General features: G+C 39.6%; 1 protein-coding gene across 9 annotated transcripts in view; it reads left to right on the top strand.

Moving 5' to 3' along the window:
* Nucleotides 1-19526, top strand: part of ESRRG (estrogen related receptor gamma) — a 365234-nt gene that overhangs the window by 217654 nt on the left and 128054 nt on the right. For all 9 annotated transcript variants that reach the window (XM_044282199.1, XM_044282193.1, XM_044282194.1 and 6 more), the window contains 2 exons: nucleotides 5346-5761; nucleotides 13878-13994. In XM_044282199.1, coding sequence (XP_044138134.1) covers nucleotides 5359-5761; nucleotides 13878-13994 — 520 coding nt within the window. In that variant the 5' untranslated portion in view covers nucleotides 5346-5358. The remainder of the gene's footprint in view (nucleotides 1-5345; nucleotides 5762-13877; nucleotides 13995-19526) is intronic.

Genomic DNA, 19526 nt, shown 5'->3' with positions numbered 1-19526 from the left:
CTGCAAATATGGATTGTATATCTGCAAAAAGTGCAAAATTTTACTCACCTTGTATCATGGTATCTTGTATCTGGTTAAGACCATCTGGAGGACTGATCAACATTCTGGGAACGTTACTATGACGTTTCCTCCATTATGACATTGTTGAAATTTTGGTTTCCTCCTCTAACCTATTACTTGTTGTCTTATCTAGTAATGGCTCTGAATTCCTCTCAACTTAACAAGGCAAAGTCTTATTAGAAGCTGAGAAGAAATCCTTTTTGTGCACCTTGTTTCGGCTAAGCCAGTGCACCTTAATGCAGTGATGATATGTTAGGAGAGAGAGTTGTCAAAGCATCGTATTACTGTGATGCCGTAATGACACCCTGTCGCCATAAAGTAGTCCTGTTTCCTCAAATCGCATGTTGCACCGTTGATTTCTGACATGACACTTCATTCAGTCTCTTTGCTTTTTCCCTCCTTATTCTTACACAAGAGCAGCTGGCTCACATTTTTTTCTACTAAGTGATTTGTGTTTTTGCCACTTTGCTAGAGTGCAATTAATTGAAGCAGAAAACACACTCATTGTGTAGTAACATCCAAGGTTCAAGGAAGTCAGCTCTGAAACGCGTTGCACCATGACTTTGGAACAGAGATTTAAGGGAGCTGCTTGCCTATTGCTTGAATGGTAGACCGTCAAAATGACATATACATTTTTTTTTTGCTATTATATATTAAAATATGAACCTCAGTCCCTTATCTCCAGTCAGTAATATATGTAATAGTTTCCAAAAATAAAAGGTCTATGCTTGGAAAATCCAAAGGTAACACCTTCCCAATACCTTCCCTTGATGCTAGTGTGAACAGATCCTCATACAATCGAGTTTCCATCTTGAACCCCTATCTATTATCTGAAGGTTCATATCTTGGCTTTGGATCAGTGGTCTCCAACCTGTGGCTCTTAAGTTCTTGCCTTCACAAGCTAGTATAGCCTGTTGGGAGTAGAAGTTTTGAAAACATTGGAGATCCATAGGTTGACCTCTTTGACTAAAGGGACACTGTCCTTCCTCCCCTCATTTATGTGATCTTGGTTATCCAAAATTTGAACGAAGTCCAAATCATCAATCATCTAATCAAGATAACCCCTTAATTATCATCTTCTGGCCACATTTACTAGTGTGACTTTTTTATATTCATCCAAAAAGCAGTGTTGAGGTCATCGGTACTGAATTAATTTTACAGTATTTCTACAAGTGTATCCTAGTGTGTGGCCAACATTTGTTAACCGCCATATTAGCAATAGAGATAATGTGAATTTCTGACCTAGTAGAAGAAGCAGGATCAACCTTTTTTTTTTCTTCTAAAGAAGAGATAAAGTCATCATCTTGGAAACGGCTTCTTTCTGACACAAAAAAGAGCTCTTTTGAAATAAAGCCATATTCACTGTATTCCTGCTTGAGTTAATGTGAATTTTAGTGCCTCCAATTTTAGATTGAAGTAGGGGCTAGGATAAAACCCACTATGTGACAGTTGAATTTATAGATAATTGTGAATATTTCTGTTCTTGAATAATAATACTGGAGATTTTTTTTCCCTTTTTGCTTAGAGGAATATGAATTACGCCCTGATGTTAGCGGCTTAGTATAATGGAATGATGTCTGCAGTGTCTTTCGTGTAATGAACTCCACTGTAATTAGCAGGTCAACCCCCCTTGCCAAGCCTTGTTTCCGGCACAATTCCAAATATTGCGTAGCATAACAATAGATGTCCTGCAGTCAATGTTCATACAAGTTCATCTGGAAAGCAGAAATTGGGTCAAATGTTTGTCCCTTCTATGGAAATCGATGGAATAAATTTAGTTTTTCCCCCATAAATTATATAGCCTCTCGTGAATGTTCTGCCATCTGACAGATGCTTAAAGCCACAGGACATGATAACTAGACATTGCCATTATTTCTAGAAGTATTCAGTAGAACTATGTGCACATTTGTATAGAAAGTGCCCTCCCACATTCTGTCACAGTTGATGGAAAAATAGCACTGTATGCAAAATGTCAGACACCATGGTCGAACTGAATGGATCTCCAGGTGTGTTGGGTGCCATTGGTGTTCTTCACAGCAATGTGGCTTTCCTTTTAAATATTATAGAAGTTCCTCTGGTGATGACAATTATTCCCTAACATCTACTGAGATGGGAATTTATCACAAATTTCCTTTTCATTTTGACAAAGAATTAGAGATGACCAAATTTACTAAATTTACTCTTTATGTTTCAAGAATTGACCAAAGATGTAGAAGCTCCTTGGTGGAATCTCAACATATAAAGCTTTGATGAAGGTCAAATATTTATTTTTGATCTTAGATCAAGAGTAAAACACTACATCAGTAGGAAGAAGCGGGCTAAACACAAGGCCCCTCCACATTTTGGTATGTCCACCAAAATGTCATACTTAGACTTGGAGAAAGGCTATACTAGAAATGACAAATGGTAGACAGAAATGACCACGTATGGTGATTCCTTGATGCATATATGGGACATTCAGATCTTTAGGTATAATAAGACCATTTAAATGAGTGATTTGAGCTTTGTATATGAAAGGTTGACCAAAGTTGAAATAGAACCTTTGTGGAATTTAGGTAAAGTTTTGATGAAGGTCAAATATTCATTTTTGTTTTTTGAAGACTAAAACACCACATCAGTAAGGCAAAGATGGCTAAACACTAAACCTTACACCACATTTTGATATGACCACCTTAGGTTTGTACTTTGGCATGGAGAAAGGGTATAGAAATGAGAAACATATTTTAGACAGCTTCAATGGTATGTTGGTCAGGAAGACGAAGAAGACATTTTTTTTGGGCCTTGTAATAAATAGGAGAATCTGTGGTCTCCAATGTACAACTGGATGCGAGGGATGAATCTGAACGAATGCTTTAATCATGGCTGCATAAAATTCATGGCTGGAGAGAGAGCGAGTAAAAGGGAGCGTATTTTAGTACCCTAATAACTCCTAACTCTAGCCTAAGATCATAATGTATGTGAGAGCAGTCCAGTAATTATAAGGTAATAAGTGGTTTTGTAAGTGCTCTAAATTAAAAGGAATTTGCAGAGCTGTTGTAAGTCAGAGCCGAGCCACTTTCTTTCAAATGTTGGCCTGAGCCATGAGTGCAAAGGCAGACGAGACACTTGCATGACTGTAATTAGCGTTAAAAGAATTAGGTTACAGCCATATTAAGGAAGTATAGTATTTACTAGACCTCATTTTTTAGTTTCATTAAAGGTTGCAGGCTCTCATTGTGCATCAGGTGCAATACTGGCAATTGGATATTGGACATTATGTAATTACAATTAGGATTAATACTGCCATAGAAGATATTTTGAGATGCAAGTAACTCTTAGAAACTGCTATTTGTAACATGGTCAAGGGAGAGATCTAAAGATTAGCGAATCAATTCTACCTATTCGGAATTTGTCCCAAATTTATTGTGATTCATTTTGGGGAAATCACAGAGAGACCCACATGCAATACTTCTCTGAGTAAGTCATGCAAGCCAGTTCTCATTCCAAAAGGACAAGAATACTAAATGTCGCAGTATTATGCTTCTCTGAACAAGATATGCAAGCCAGTTCCCTTTCCAAAAGGACAGGAGTGGCCTTGAGGGTGCTCTTTCTCATTTGGGAGACCAAAGTATGCATGTTGAGTATTATAGTCCAGCAGATGCTTCTCATGCATTTCTGGGAAACATTTATGCAAATTAGCATATCTTACATCTGCTGCCATTTTTTTTTTTAAAGGAAAGCTAATTTAAATACCTTTCCCAGAAACCCAGAGGTATGCAAATTAGTGTCCCTTCCAAAAAGAAAAGGCTACTAAGCCTATCTGATACCAGCACATGTGAGATATGCTAATTTGCATATATGTTTCCCAGACTAACATTTGCTTTACTACAATATTCCTTGTGCATACTAGTTGCTCTAATGAGAAAGAGCACCCCAATGCCACTCAGCTAACTAGGGCAATTTTCTTTTTAGAAGCTCAGTACTCCTCAGTACCTTTTGGAAGGGTAACTGACCTGTTTGAGAGAAGCATAATACTGTGACATCCAGTACTCTTGTCCTTGTAGAAGGAGAACTGGCTTGCACATCTCCCTAAGAGAAGTATTACATGTGGGTCTCTTCTCTCTGGTCATCTAGGACTCTAGTTTTGAGAGAAAAAAATATGTGTCTTAGGAGACCTTAGAGTGTTATATACCAGTTTTCAGGGCTATCTGAGCATATTTGACTTGGGTAGAATTGATTTGGACCTGATGTGATTTTTTTAGAAAAATGTGGCAAATTGAAGAGAAACAAATTTCAAGAAATGTGTTCATCTCTAGAGGGAACACAAGGTTTACAGTGAGAAAGAGCAGAGGCAATGCTTCTGGTAGACTATTTCATATCAAAATGTTGTCTCCTAGTGACCAGACTCTTCTGGAACCTCTCTTTTAACTATGTCTAGGAATCGAAATACAATATGTACTGTTTTTGCATGTTTTATATACAACTTTACTGAAATAAATAGAGTAGTTTTAGTCCATGATGCCAAGGTGACTTGGGATGACCATGGCATCAGCTTCTATTTCAATTGACAATAGTGTATAGGAAGATGGAATGAAAAGCTATAATGAAATAATATTTTGCTTTTTGATGCTGTAGAGTAGAACAATTGAACTTTGGTAGAGCTTTGACCAAGATGCCAGCCCTCTTTTGTAAGAACTTGAGTCTTATGGTGATCTGTGAATGTTCGTGTGCATCATTCGTTGACATGAAGTTGTAGTCTATGTTGATGGAATAACCATCTATTTGGCCATCAAGAGTAGACCGAAAGATAAACTATATACAACCATTTTCATACTTTTGTCTATACTTTAGCTATACTCTACACATTGATGATCCTCAAAGTGGACAACCCAACAAATGTTGTACAATGGTGGTTGCAATTCACCAACTAAGAGTCATATTAAAATAATATTTGGAAAACATTTTCATGATCAAAATTGTTGCTTATTGTTTCTTTTTATTTTGGTGTAAATCTACCTCATTATATTCCACATTTCACATGTACAATTTTACCTATTGACAATCAGTCTTACCTTTGGGAAAGGGGATTTGGGCTTTTGAAAGTTTTTGTTTACCACCTGTCTGTAACATAGCTAAATCTCTGTCATGGCCTTATGCTGATTACCTTCATGTACAACAAGGGTTATTGACTGATGAATGAATCATGTGCAGTCTTTAGCCCCCACAGAGCAATCTTAAAAAAACAGGAAGCTTTCTTTTATTAATCAGAGCCTTCTTTTTATTCTTGTCTCCTTATTACCATGCAGGCTTCTCTGCAGAATGTCAAGCAAGGATCGACACATTGATTCAAGCTGCTCGTCATACATCAAGACGGAACCCTCAAGCCCAGCCTCGCTGACGGACAGTATCAACCACCACAGTCCAGGTGGCTCTTCAGACGCCAGTGGAAGCTACAGTTCCACAATGAACGGGCACCAGAATGGACTGGACTCTCCCCCATTGTACCCATCTGCTACAGGCCTTGGTGGCAATGGGCCCGTCAGGAAAAGATATGATGACTGCTCCAGCACCATTGCTGAAGATTCACAAACCAAATGTGAATATATGCTCAATGCAATGCCCAAAAGACTGTGTCTGGTGTGTGGTGACATAGCATCGGGTTACCATTATGGGGTGGCTTCATGTGAAGCCTGTAAGGCTTTTTTCAAAAGGACAATTCAAGGTTGGTGCTTGTTTCTTTTTCCCCCCCAAAAATTATACAGTGTTAACCGTTTACCACCACTCCATCCATTTCTCAGAAACTCTTGGTGTCCTAGCTTCTCTGCCAAGGTTTTAATGTACCGACTCCTCAAATTTTACCAAAATTTTCATCCTTATTTTTTTATACATATAGTAAACATTGTAGAATAATTCTAAGAATTGAAGTAACAAACTAAAAAATGTATAGAGCGTATTTCACAGTTTGCATCATTGCATGATATTTCTCCCCAAGTCATTATAATTTTTGAAGTTGAAAAGGTTCTCCAATACTAAACCTTCAGTCTTCAACCAATGTGCACACATCCTATGACGCTTATTTTACTACCATTTGCAAGTAGCATGGTAACTAACTTCATATTAAGTCTAATAATTATCAAACCCAACACAGATACTAGCATAAGAAGAAAAAATTATAGAGAAGCTTGTAGTAATAGATCTCCGGGTGGTAAGGAGGGTCAATTACAACATCTGAGGTAACGCAAACCAAAATGTAGTTGGAGGAGGTTGGTAATAAAATCCCTTGTAACTAGCATGTAAACCTAAAGGGTAATACCACTATTGGAACTGCAAAGGACAAATCTATAGGTATCAGCTCCAGGAGTATGGGGAACCTTTTGTGATGGGGCCTCTTGTTGAGTGCACCTTCTGTTTAACAGCCATAGAGTATGTTCACCTATAACCATAGGCATCCAAGCCCAGTGACATTTGCCATCTGCCCTGGTGCTGGTGCTGCTCCCAGCCCTGTACATGGGGTTGGGCAAAATGAAGGCAACATATAGAGGTATTGGGCAGAGGGTGGTGGAGGAACCTGGACAACAACAGATATTATTACATTGGGTAATAACAATATATCATTGTACATGTATGGAATGCCCAAGGTCACTATAGGCACGTGGCTAACAAAGCACAGTTATTGCATTCACTCTACTTATAATTTGATTCACCTTTCGAGAAGGAGTCTACTAACATTCTGTAACCGCATATCTCTTCTATCGCTGTTTACGTATAAGCTGTTCCAATGATATCAGCTAATCTGAGGGACTGTACTGTAATTAGTATCGGCTCCTTTTCAGCTCTACCATTATGATACAGTACGGGATGATTACAGTATTTACATAAAGATAAGCTCATAACCAGTCCAGAGATATTATGTTTAATGGAGACTCCACGCGACTAGATTGGCCGGGCCTTGTGCGGCTGTTTACAATGGCCGGTCTCGTGCCCAAATACAGAGAACTAATGCCACTTTCCATTACAATTCAAAGCAAATAGAACGAAAACCTGCAGCTTTCATATATCATGATAGCATTGTAATTTTTATCCTAAGCTGTGATTAGACCTGGTGGTGTTCTCCGCAATATGCGTCATTATGCGCCTGACCAGTCAGCCGGTCCCTCTACTGCGCATACGTCTGCCTCGATATAGAGCAATAACAAACATAGTGATACAATGTATATTTCTTCAAATCATTTAAAGAATTAGGAAAAAAGTTAAATTATAAGTTGTACAATACAGATCTAATTATCTATCTATCTATCTATCTATCTATCTATCTATTGTCTTTCTATCTATCTATTATCTATCATCTCTATCTCTGTCTATCTTTCTATCCATATCTATCTAGTTATCAATCTATTATCTATCTATATATCTAACATCTTTCTATCTATCTCTTTATATGTCATCTCTATCTCTGTCTATCTATCTATATCTGTCTAGTTATCAATCCATTTATCTATCTATATCTATCTTTCTTTCTATCTATCTAATTGAAAGAAGTTAAAATAAATTCATAATAACGCACAATACAGATCTAAGTCTATCTATATATCTTCCACTGCATCTATCTATCTATATATTTTCCACTGTATCTATCTATCTATCTATCTGTCTGTCTGTCTGTCTGTCTATCTATCTATCTATCTATCTATCTATCTATCTATCTATTTATTTATCTATCAATCTATCTATCTATCGATCTGTCTATCATCTCCTATCTCTAAAACATAGTGAAAACCACTTTAAGGCTACTTTCACATTAACGGCAGCCTTCTCCGGCAGGCTGTTCCGGTGGTTCGGGCCGGAGCATAACTCCGGCGGCACGCCTGCACTAACGGCAGCACGGATCCGTTCACCTGCCGGAGAAGGCTGCCGCTAGTGTGAAACATCTACTTGTTACTATTTGTTGCCATGAATGACCTTTTTAGTCTCCAAGTAATTATCACATTCAGTCACATTCCCTCTGAGTGTTAATTTTTCTAATCTCATTAGCGGAGCAATAAGAAGACATTTTTCATTCAGGTTTTAAAATAAGTATTTCAAATGACAAGCAGCACAGACAGACAGAGAGATAAATACAGGGGAGTTGCTAGGGTCTTAAAAGATCCGGGGCTCAAGCCCAAATGAATATGGCCCAGTTCTCTAAGTCACCCCCCACACACCGCATTTTCCTGTACTCGTTATACAGCAGCACGTACCTCTCACATCCAGGGCCTCCAGGTGACGTCTCCTCCGATGTAGATCTTCTCTGTCATCATCTTCTCTATTTGGTCCTCACAACTTCTCTCAGTCGCCTCGTTTCTACAGAGTGTGACACACGTACAGCTTGCTCACTTTTCTATTATCATCTCCCGACCTGGAGTCCCCCCAGTGTTATCCTGCTGCCCGCTGTGATCCCCAATACCCCCAAATACTGTCCTGAAAAAATATTAGTGCCCCCATAGTAATAGTGCTTTTCATAGTCCCACCAATAGTAATTCCTTTCTAGAATGCCCCCATTAGTAATACTGCCCCCTACAGTGCCCCTAACAGTGATAACGCTCCCCAAGAGTGTCCCCATTAGTAGAAGAGCCTCCAGTATTAATAATACCCTCACAGAACCCCCAGTACAAATAAGGCCCCCCTTATTGTTCCCCCAGTGGTAATAAAGCTCTCTACAGACCCCTCAGTAAGGCCCCCCATAGTGCTCTTAGTAGAAATAAGGTGCATCTATAAGTCCCTCCTATAGAGCCCTCAATAGTAATATGATCGCCTATAATGTCCCCTATATTTGCAGTGCCCCTTTTAGTTTTATTCCTCCCTCCACCATATAGTCCCATGTAAATAACATCACATCATCTCTCCTGCCCCCTCCAAAATACAGTCCTATGTAAATAGCATCACTCCCTCCCTTCAGCCCCTCCAATATATAGTCCCATGTAAATAACACTATTTCCCTCCCTCCACCATATAGTCCCATGCAAATAACATCACCCCCTCCCCAGCCCCATCCAACACACAGTTCCATGTAAATAACATCCCTTCCTTCAGCCCTAACATACAGTCCCAGTTAAATAACCACAACTCCCAGCATTATTCTGCCTCTCCCTTTACTTACCTCTCCTCATATACAGACATCACCACAGCTTCTTCTCCTCGTCACTGCTGTCCTCTCCTGCACTGGTCACATGATGGTGACATCATCGCAGGTCCTTCCCAACCACTGCCTGTTTACACTGGTCACATGACCTGTGATGTCACCACAGGTCCTTAAGATCTTCCACTGCATTAGATTCAATTGTATTGCTGTCCTGAGGATGGCAATACAGTTGTATCCATCTGGCAGGCAGGACATTCGGGGCCTGGGACAAAACATCAGGGGCCCAGGCTCCGAATGTTTTAACCTAGCAACGTCCCTGGATAAATAGATATATATGAGATAGAGAGATAGTTTTATGGAAAACCACAATGGCTGGTGCCAATCTGCCGACTCTTTACATTGACAAACAGAGCTCTGCTACATCTGCGTGTGTTCTATAGAACACAAATTTACTACAAATATGCTTACAAATGGCATATGCTGCGTATAATCAAACGCCCAAATATTCATTTTGCAACATTTTGCTAATATACATTTTCCAGACCTCCGCTGCCAGCTGTAAAACCACATTAGTTTGCCACTAGGAACGGACAAATTATTTTCTGGCACTTGAGCGAGGAGGTTTGCCTAGACCCTGTGACTCCATTAGCCAGCGAACTGTAAGATTCTATTAGCAAGTAAGTGAGCAAAATATCACTTGCAAAATAATAAAACAAAATAGGAAAAAAAATATATTTTTAAAATATATATATTTTAAAAGACATTTTTTCTTTCTTTTTTTCCCCAGTTTTTTTTTAATTTTGAGCTAGCCAAGGTTTATAGGGAATTGTTTTCCCATTTCTGCCTCTCCATTTAGACCTTGCAGCTACCATGTTGGTTTTGTTCACTCCAAAGCACAGATACATCTGAAGCCATAATGGAGATGAGCATAAACAAGCTTATAGGAAGAGCCCAGTTACCATCTGTCCCTACCCAAACTCATCTGGATATGTGGACGGCTGGAAGTTTTTTTATGTGATCTCAGTGCAAATTTGGAGTAAAAACAGGAAAAAAATATTATTGATATGTCAATCATATACTCCACGATTACATATATCCCTGCCCCTGTGGAGCTAACAATCTAATCTCATCAATCTGGGTACAAAATCCAGTGATGCCAGTTAAAGGGCCAGGATGGAGGAAGCTGAAGCTTCTAATGGAAATAGACATTGGGAAGGACAGTGTCCAGTAGTGTAAGTAGTAGTCCATAGTGATGAGCGGCATGGGCAATATTCAAATTTGCGATATTTCGTGAATTTTTGGGCGAATATTCGCCATAAATTAGAGAATTTGAGAATTCGTGATCTCCAGTCATTATTTGCTTGATAGTGAAAATCGGCAATCAGAAAATTGTCGATAAAAAATGTGTGATACGGAAATTCGCAATCAACACTACTCCTAAAGTCAAAGATATTGCAGCCTTCTCCTTGGCCCACAAGCAAGAAGCAGTGAGGGATCATGGGTACTGATTTAAAAAAAATCTAGAATATTCTCGATTACGAAACGATTGCACTATATTCTAGATATTTGCAAATTTTCGAAGTGCCAATATTCACGAGAAAAAATAGTGATTAGAATATTCGCAATCAACACTAGTGGTCCAGTATAATCATGTAATGCAACATTAATATTTTCTGATATAATGTATGGGATAATAGAATATTGTATGTTATTCTGTATATTATTGTAGCATTATTGGACAGTAACATAGTAACATAGTAACATAGTACATAAGGCCGAAAAAAGACATTTGTCCATCCAGTTCGGCCTGTTATCCTGCAAGTTGATCCAGAGGAAGGAAATAAAACCCTGTGAGGTAGAAGCCAATTTTCCCCACTTTAGGGGAATAAAAATTCCTTCCCGACTCCAATCAGGCAATCAGAATAACTCCCTGGATCAACGACCCCTCTCTAGTAGCTATAGCCTGTAATATTATTACGCTCCAGAAATACATCCAGGCCCCTCTTGAATTCCTTTATTGTACTCACCATCACCACCTCCTCTGCACTGTGTACCCTCGTGTCTATGGTGGCCTGCAGAAAAGCGTGATATCCGAGCATTAGTTCTCTTGTTTGTTCTGTAAAAAAGTGGTACCTTAAGTGTCTTGCTGCCATTTCTCTCCCCTGTTGAGATAGATCAATAGATAGATAGATAGATAGATAGATAGATAGATAGGAGATAGATAGATAGATAGATAGATAGATAGATAGATAGATAGATAGGAGATAGATAGATAGATAGATAGGAGATAGATAGAGATATGAGATAGATGGATGGATAGATAGATATGAGATACATAGATAGATAGATAAAAAGATATGAGATAGACAGATAGATAGATAGATAGATAGATATTAGAATGTGAGATGGTTAGATATATTGATGGATAGATAGAAAGATAGATAGATCTATATTAGAATATGAGATAGATAGCACTAAGGTCTTCACACAGTATCCTATAGCCTCCTTGCCAATCTATAGAAACTTCTGACACCCTTATCTCCAACGCTTCTCTGCTGACAGCCTCCTTTATCATGACCACTTAGCACATTTTTCGAGAAACGCACGTCTCCGCTCTTTTCCGTCGAATTAGCACCAGCCAAGTATTTGGCTCTTTATGCAGTCCTGCAATCCGCTAATGTGATATTTAATGAGGAGCCATCAGTCCGGAGAAAGGAAGTCAATATGAATCAGTGTTTACAAAGTGTGATTAACTCTGAAATATTTCATCAATGCTCCGGTCCCAGGCAGACTCTATGCTAATTACTAAAATGTGCACATGCTTCCGGGGGGCCACGGATGGACCCTGGGAGCTGCAAACAAGGAGAAGTAAGATTGCAATTATGCTCTGACTGTCCCTCATGACAATTTATGCATTTGCTATTTTGACCTCCCCCTTCCCGGGAGACCAATAAACAGAATGCATTTTCATTAAGATACTAATGCACTTAATCACAGGGGGAAGGGTTACTCCAGGAAGGAGCGTTCTGTAAGCAAGACAAGGCCCAGGCTCCTTGCAAAAGACACTTTGTGTTCCAGTGGTCAATGAGCTGTGCATTACTCACTCTCCAACAACAGGACGTATACATTTTAATAAATCAAGCCCGAGGCTTTATTAACCTTTTAACTTGTAACTTTTAACCGTTAAGAGTGGAGATGGAAAGGAGGAAATATGCAAACGAGCAGTTAAGAGGATGCTGTTTATCGCAAGACGTCTGGACCAACAGCTTGACCTCCGCCCCTAGCAAGCTTTCACAATGTATTATCTAAAGAGAGCACCAGCTGGCCTACACAAGCTCGGAGGAGAAGACTCTACACTTCCCTGCCCGTTGAAACAATGACTTTCGAAGAGAAGGGTAGAAAAACCCAAGCAAAGCAAAAAAAAAAAAAATACCCAAAAAAAACTCAAACGAAATGTCGAAAGTGATCTGAATAGGAAGATACAGGGGCAACTCAAAGAAATCTAGAACCCATCAAGACGCTAAGAAGGTTAAGCTCATGACAGCTAAATTGTATTCGAGTAATAGGTTTAATTATGACGTGCGCCACTCTGTCAACTCCACCTAGATAGCTGACATCTTAAAGGGAATGTGTCATCAGAATATGATATATTGCTGGAGAGTTTAAGGGGGGGGGGGGGATTTTCTTAATTTACCGTGTAATCTATATGTTAAAGAAATCTTGAAATCCTGCAGTTTTTGCTCTGAGCTTCATAATAGGCTGACACTTCATGTGCTGTAAAAGTTACTTACCAGCAGTCATCTAGTTATCATTACAGGCAGGATTACAGTGAGGGATAACACCTATATATAGATAACATATGATCCACCATTCACAATAGATGACGATCATAGTTTTGTCTCCTCTCCCTCCCTGCACTATGACCTCTGCACAGATCAGAGCATGCTTACAACTCTCTCATAAAAGTCATTGTCTTCTCCAGAGTTCAGGATCCTACACTCAATGTAAAAACATATACATATATTCTCTTTAAATGCTACTTTAACTTGAAGTACTTTTGGTGGAATTTCGTAATTTCCCATGCCACTGTCTATATTACAAGAAAAAAAAAACGGAAATCCTGCAGTTTTCACTCTTAGCCACATAACAGGCTGACACTTCCTATGTTGTAGAGGTCATTCCTAAGCAGTCATCTCATTATCATCACAAAAAAGGTTACAGTGAGAGATAACATTAATTTCCTTTAAATGGTACTTCAGCTTGAAGTACCTATGGGGGGATTTCTTACTTTTCCATGTCACGATATTTAAAAAAAATCCTGAATTCCTGCAGTTTTCACTCTGAGTCTCATAATAGGTTGATACTTACTATGCTCTAGAGGTCACTTCTCAGCAGTCATCTTATTATCATCACAGGCAGGATTACAGTGAGCGATAACACATCTGTATAGATAACACAAGATCCACCATTGATGATCACAGCTTGTCTCCTTCCCCTCCCTGCATAGTGATCTCTGCACAGGTCACAGAGCATGCCCACAACACTCTCCCACAGAAACCTACAAGTCATCTTCAGAGCACAGACTGTTACGGTTTATGTAAAATCAGATATTCCCATCTACTGAAGTGTTGCAGAGTATAGGTTATGGTTTTGAACGTGCAGCTTATGTGTATTCTGGGTGTAAAATCTGTTCTCATCTCAGACTTTCTCTCTATAACAGGAAACATAGAATACAGCTGTCCAGCCACGAATGAATGTGAAATCACAAAGCGCAGACGCAAGTCATGCCAAGCCTGCCGCTTCATGAAGTGCTTAAAAGTTGGCATGCTGAAAGAAGGTACAGTGCAAAATACATACCTCCCTAAATCAGCTCAGGCTGAAATAGCATGTCATAACAAGATGTAGCAGAGCTGAGTGTGCTATTTAACTGGGTGGATGCAGAGATCCCCCGGGGCCTCAAAAAAGTGAAAACTTGGGTGACGTCTCCAATCTGAAGAACATCCTGATGGATTTTTAAAGAAGGAAACTTTTCCTTCCCTTTAAGATAGTGTAATGGGCTGACATGAGGCTGTAGGTTAAATCTAGATAAAACATTGTATAATCTAAATATATATAATGTGACCGACTCAGCACTGCTACATCTGTTTAGTCTGTAAATGTGAAATTAAGAATAATGAAGTGCATTTAACTAACTAAACGTTACATGATTGGATATTTTAACCAAATCGAGGATTCAGGTTGTAGCAAATGTTGATACATTGTTGATAGTGTTGAGCAAGCACCAAAGTGCTCGTGTCGAACACTTTGCGAAGTTCGGGTGTTCTACCGAGCACCCGAGCACAATGGAAGTCAATGGAAGAACCAGAGCATTAAACGAGGCACCCCCTGCTCTGAAGATGAGAGGGTGTCAGGACTGTAGTTCGGCTTAGGAGTCCCTGCTCTGACTCTATATATAGCTATGTATATATATGGTGTCAGTGCTTGGGGACACTCAGTGTATTTAAATCTAATTTAGCCTGTATTTTAGAAAAGGTTCTGCCAGGATTCAAACTCACAACCTTCTGTATTAGATGCAAGGCACTTAACCATTCAGCTATAATAGCTGCATATGCAGTTACTTAAAAAAATAAAATAAAATGCGACCTTTACTGTACTTCTACTGAGACCTATACAGTCGAAGTCTCATATTTGTTTTTTTTTTTAGTGGCTTGCTATGCAGATATATAGTGCAGTGGTTAAAGTTCTGGGCTGTGATGCAGAAGCTGAGAGTTCAAATCATGTCACAAAATTTTTCAGAAATAGAGGGTAAACCTAATTTAAATATCTATATATATATATATATATATATTATGTGTAAATATATTATGGCTAAAACATCAGTAGTAGTTTTGCACATATTATGCATTCATATATATCAGAAGTATGATTTTATCTATCTCTCTTTCTCTATATATATATTTATTTATTTTTTTTCTAGTAATTACACATTTATTTTGTGCCATACATTTTTTACAATTACTAAAAAAATATAAAAAAATATATAAATCTAATTTAACCTTTATTTTTTTTAAAGTTTGTGATGGGATTTGAACTCACAGCTTCTGCATCATAGTCCAGAACTTTAACCACAACACTATATAGCTGCATAGCCCATCAGCTTAAAAATAAATAAAAAATTCTACTGTATAGGTTTTAGTAGAAGTACAGTATAGTAGAAGACTCTTTTTTTTTTTAAAGTTAGCGCCTATGCAGCTATTATAGCTGAGTGGTTAAGTGCCTTGCCTCTAATGCAAAAGGTTATGACTTGAGTTCAAATCCTGGCAGAAACATTTCTGAAATACAGGCTAAATTATATTTAAATACACTGGGTGTCCCCAAGCACAGACTCCATATATGGACATAGCTATATATGGAGTCAGAGCAGGGACTCCTAAGCCGCAGACTCACACTGAGGGATTCTCTCACTGTACAGCGATATTCTGCATAGAAATAGAGGCTAAATTAGATTTAAATACACTGACTCGAGCATCGCGCTCGAGCTCTGATCCATATGGATAAGAGAGAAAAAAATAAACTGTATATTTGCCTGCATGAAATCGGATGCACACAAAGGTACAGTACAGGCCCCTAGATTTCTGCGGGTGCCATATTGCAGCTTTTCCAACTGGAAACTAATATTTTAGTGTAGTCACCTACAGTCCTGAATTTGCCAGAAACAATTCCCGAATTGAGATTGGGAGTGGTTTATGTAAACCCTACCCAGAAATTGTGTTTTCCCAGGAAAAGAGCGTCAGTGCAGGGCTTATCAGTGTTTTCTGGGACCCACCTTAATTACACATAACACACCTGGAGGAAAAAGTTCATAATGTGCTTCCTGTCCGAAAGTTTTGTGGATTGGCTGCTTGGGAATCTGGTCTTGTGATACTCCTCTCCTGAAAATTCTACTTCTGCCAAAGTCATGTACTTTACCAGGTTTCCGGCCTTGGCTATGGATGATATGTCACTTCACGTCCTTGGTGGATGTGCCAACTCCTGAATCCACCTCATCTTACCATACACCAGAGAGGAATAGTTCTGGTCCCACCCACAGCAGAAGTGACCTCCTGTCCATAATGTAGGCCAGAAACCCGGTCCAGGATGTAATGTTGGCAGAAGTAGGATTTCAGAAGAGGAGTTTCACGTGACGGGGTCCATGAGTGGCCGATCCATGCAGCTTTGGAACATGAAGTAGTTTTTTTTACAGGCATGTTACATGTAGTTAAGCGTAGGTTCACATCTTCGGTAATCCGGTAGATTCTTCCGGAACACACTACCAGACTTAGCGTATCCGGCATGGCCTGATACTGCTGCATGCCATTGAATCCCATTATAGTCAATAGGGATCTGGCAGTGTGTGGCAGTATCAGGCCATGACGAATACAGTAAATCCGGTAGTGTGCCAGGATCCAGCAGCTTTCCGACATGAATGCATACAGCTGTATTTGTCCAGCTGAAAGCCACCATTTATTCTGGGAAGCTGCCGGATCCCATTATAGTCAACGAGGATCCTGGTGGTGCCTAGCAGTGAGCGGCGGTATCCAGCTATGTCGGACACGGTAACTCCGGTAGTCTGTTTCTCTGCCGGAACAGGCCCCAGATTACTGTTACTGCATATATAAATGTTGCGGGACCTGTTGGGTCTCCGAAAGCCAATAAAAATTTGGGTAGGTATGTTCTAGATATTATGGCGTCCTAGACATACATGATAGAGAAGCAGTAATTGTAATCAGACCCTGATATCTACATTGTCCCAAAGGCACTCTGATACTCTAGATCAAGAGGAGTTGTGGGGGGGGGTTTCTTGATACTCCAGCATTTTTGTGGGGTCTCAGCTGTCGAGACAGACTGATGTCTGATAGACGGCAAAATAAAACCCTTATGGCCCAAATCAGATGAAATATACAGTATGTACAGAGGTGTGATGTCTCATCATGAGCGACCACGTTCTACGTCAGATACTTCATCTTTCATTTTATGAATGAACATATTAAGAGTAAACGTCCAGAGCCGCGCGGGGTTTATGAGCTCTTTCATTGGCCCCCATAAGAATGCGTTTATTTGGTTTGCTGATATTAAACAGGTTTCTCCGGTTTTATGGCTGTCAGGCAGACGCAGGCCGAACAGCTGCTTTTTAATTGGAGCTAAGTCCCTGCTCGAGAAATCCAATAGTGGCAGACACAGACAATGGGAGAGCATGAGAAGAGTGGCAGGGACAGATTGTGGACGCAGCCCTGACAGACAGAGGATTATTGGTAGTAAATGGGGATAAGGAAGGACTGGAGGTTAGTGAAAGATATATCTAGGATGAAGAAGACTGGGAACGTAGCGAAAAGAGGATCCAACACTTACAGAACATAGACCACGGTGTCAGGGGGCGTCAGAGAAAGTTACCTCTTTGTGGGGTATTGTGGTGTCTCCTGTCCATGTGATTGAATAATGGGCAATTTGTTGATTGGAACCCACATTGTTATAGTTGCCAAATGTCCCGAATTTGCCAGGATTGTCATGCATTTTCACAGACAGTCTTTGGCTTGTCCCAGTCCAAAGATTGATGTAAACTTTGCCCACAAGTGGGCACTACATGGCAGGTTTGAGGGGTCCACGTAATGTCCAGAATTTACCAACACAAATGGCAGTAAGTGTGGATTGTGGAGCCAGGTTTTGCCACTCAGGACAGAAGGGCGTTAGTTTTTCATACTTTTCAACATTGAAAATGTAACATTTCGGACATTAAAGGGGTTGTACAGGTTCAAAGCTGAACCCCTACATATCAGCTTCTTCCCCTACTCAGCATTTCTGATATGAGCATTGGAGCATTTTATGGAGATCCGATGACGTAGCAGTGAGCCTGGTGACGTCACCGGCAATAATGGGCGGGCTTTAGCGCTGCCCTAGCCTGTAAAATGGCAAGGACAACGCTAAAGCCTGCCCATCAGAGCCGGTGCCGTCACCGAATACACTGCTGGGCGGAAGCCTCCACCTAGCAGTGTAATAATATAAACAGAAAAAGCAATACAGCGCAGGGCAAGGGACAGCATCGGAGCATGAAATGCTCCTATGTTCATGTCAGGGGGGAGGAGGGGTGAAAATGGGGATATGTACGGTTCAGCTCTGAACCCGAACAACCCCTTTAACTCTCATCCCAAAGAACACTCCCCAACTGCCCCCCCTTCCAAAAATATAGATATATAGTAAATAAATAGATATGAGGTGGATAGAATAGATAGATAGATATATATGAAATAGATAGATATGAAATAGATAGGTAGATAGATAGATATGAGATGGATAGATATGAGATAGATAGATAGATAGATAGATAGATATGAGATAGATAGATAGATAGATAGATATGAAATAGATAGGTAGATAGATAGATAGATAGATATGAAATAGATAGATAGATAGATAGATAGATAGATATGAGATAGATAAATAGATAGATAGATAGATATTAGATAGATAGATAGATATGAGATAGATAGATAGATAGATATGATATGGATAGATAGATAGATATGAGATAGATAGATAGATATGAGAGAGATAGATAGATAGATAGATAGATATTAGATAGATAAATAGATACATAATAAGGGGCCTGAAAAAACACACCAGCAGACATGAATCAGCATGTTTTGTACCAGTATAAGGTCATTGTGTCTCCTCTCAGATGTTAGAATTTTCTTTGCTGAATTTTAACCAGCTCGGAGCAGAAAGCAGTTTCTCAGCCTCCACCTGTAATGCAGACACACGTTGGCGTCTCCTGCGCTATGTCTGGGATCACGGTGTTGCAAATCTATTCAAATGTAAACCTGTTCAATTCAATTACCAGTCTGTAATAAAATTTACTGCTTCAAACTCCATGTTGGTCACAGTATTTGGTACATGCTGGTGGCTCAGTGGGCCTCCAAATTGACAGTTCAAATCTATTTAGTCGAAAGAAGAAAAAAAAAGCGCAGAGAGATATTCATTGTGATACACTATGATTCATCCAGCCCGAAACACGCCTGCCAGGGAACGCCAGGAAATATTACTCTTTCCCAGAGTAAACTTTACAACACTCTGAGAGCTGGGAGAAATCCTTTTGCAATCATAGATGTGTGATCAGATCATACGGTCTGGTCACCCGGCCTTTGGGTAAGGCAAAAATATTATGGTTGGACTGACTTACTTAGATCAGTACGACCAGTCAGAGTTAGTAGTTGGTTGTGACTGGCCGGGCCCCAAGGCCCCTCTGCTATATGGGGAACCATGGTACATGGCAAGTAGGGGGACCATGTTGCATAGTGTGCCTCTAGGGTGGAATAAAACTATATAATAAAGGGGT

Source organism: Bufo gargarizans, chromosome 2, assembly GCF_014858855.1.
Source record: "Bufo gargarizans isolate SCDJY-AF-19 chromosome 2, ASM1485885v1, whole genome shotgun sequence".
NCBI lineage: Eukaryota > Metazoa > Chordata > Amphibia > Anura > Bufonidae > Bufo > Bufo gargarizans.
This window is presented reverse-complemented; position numbering and strand designations above follow the sequence as displayed.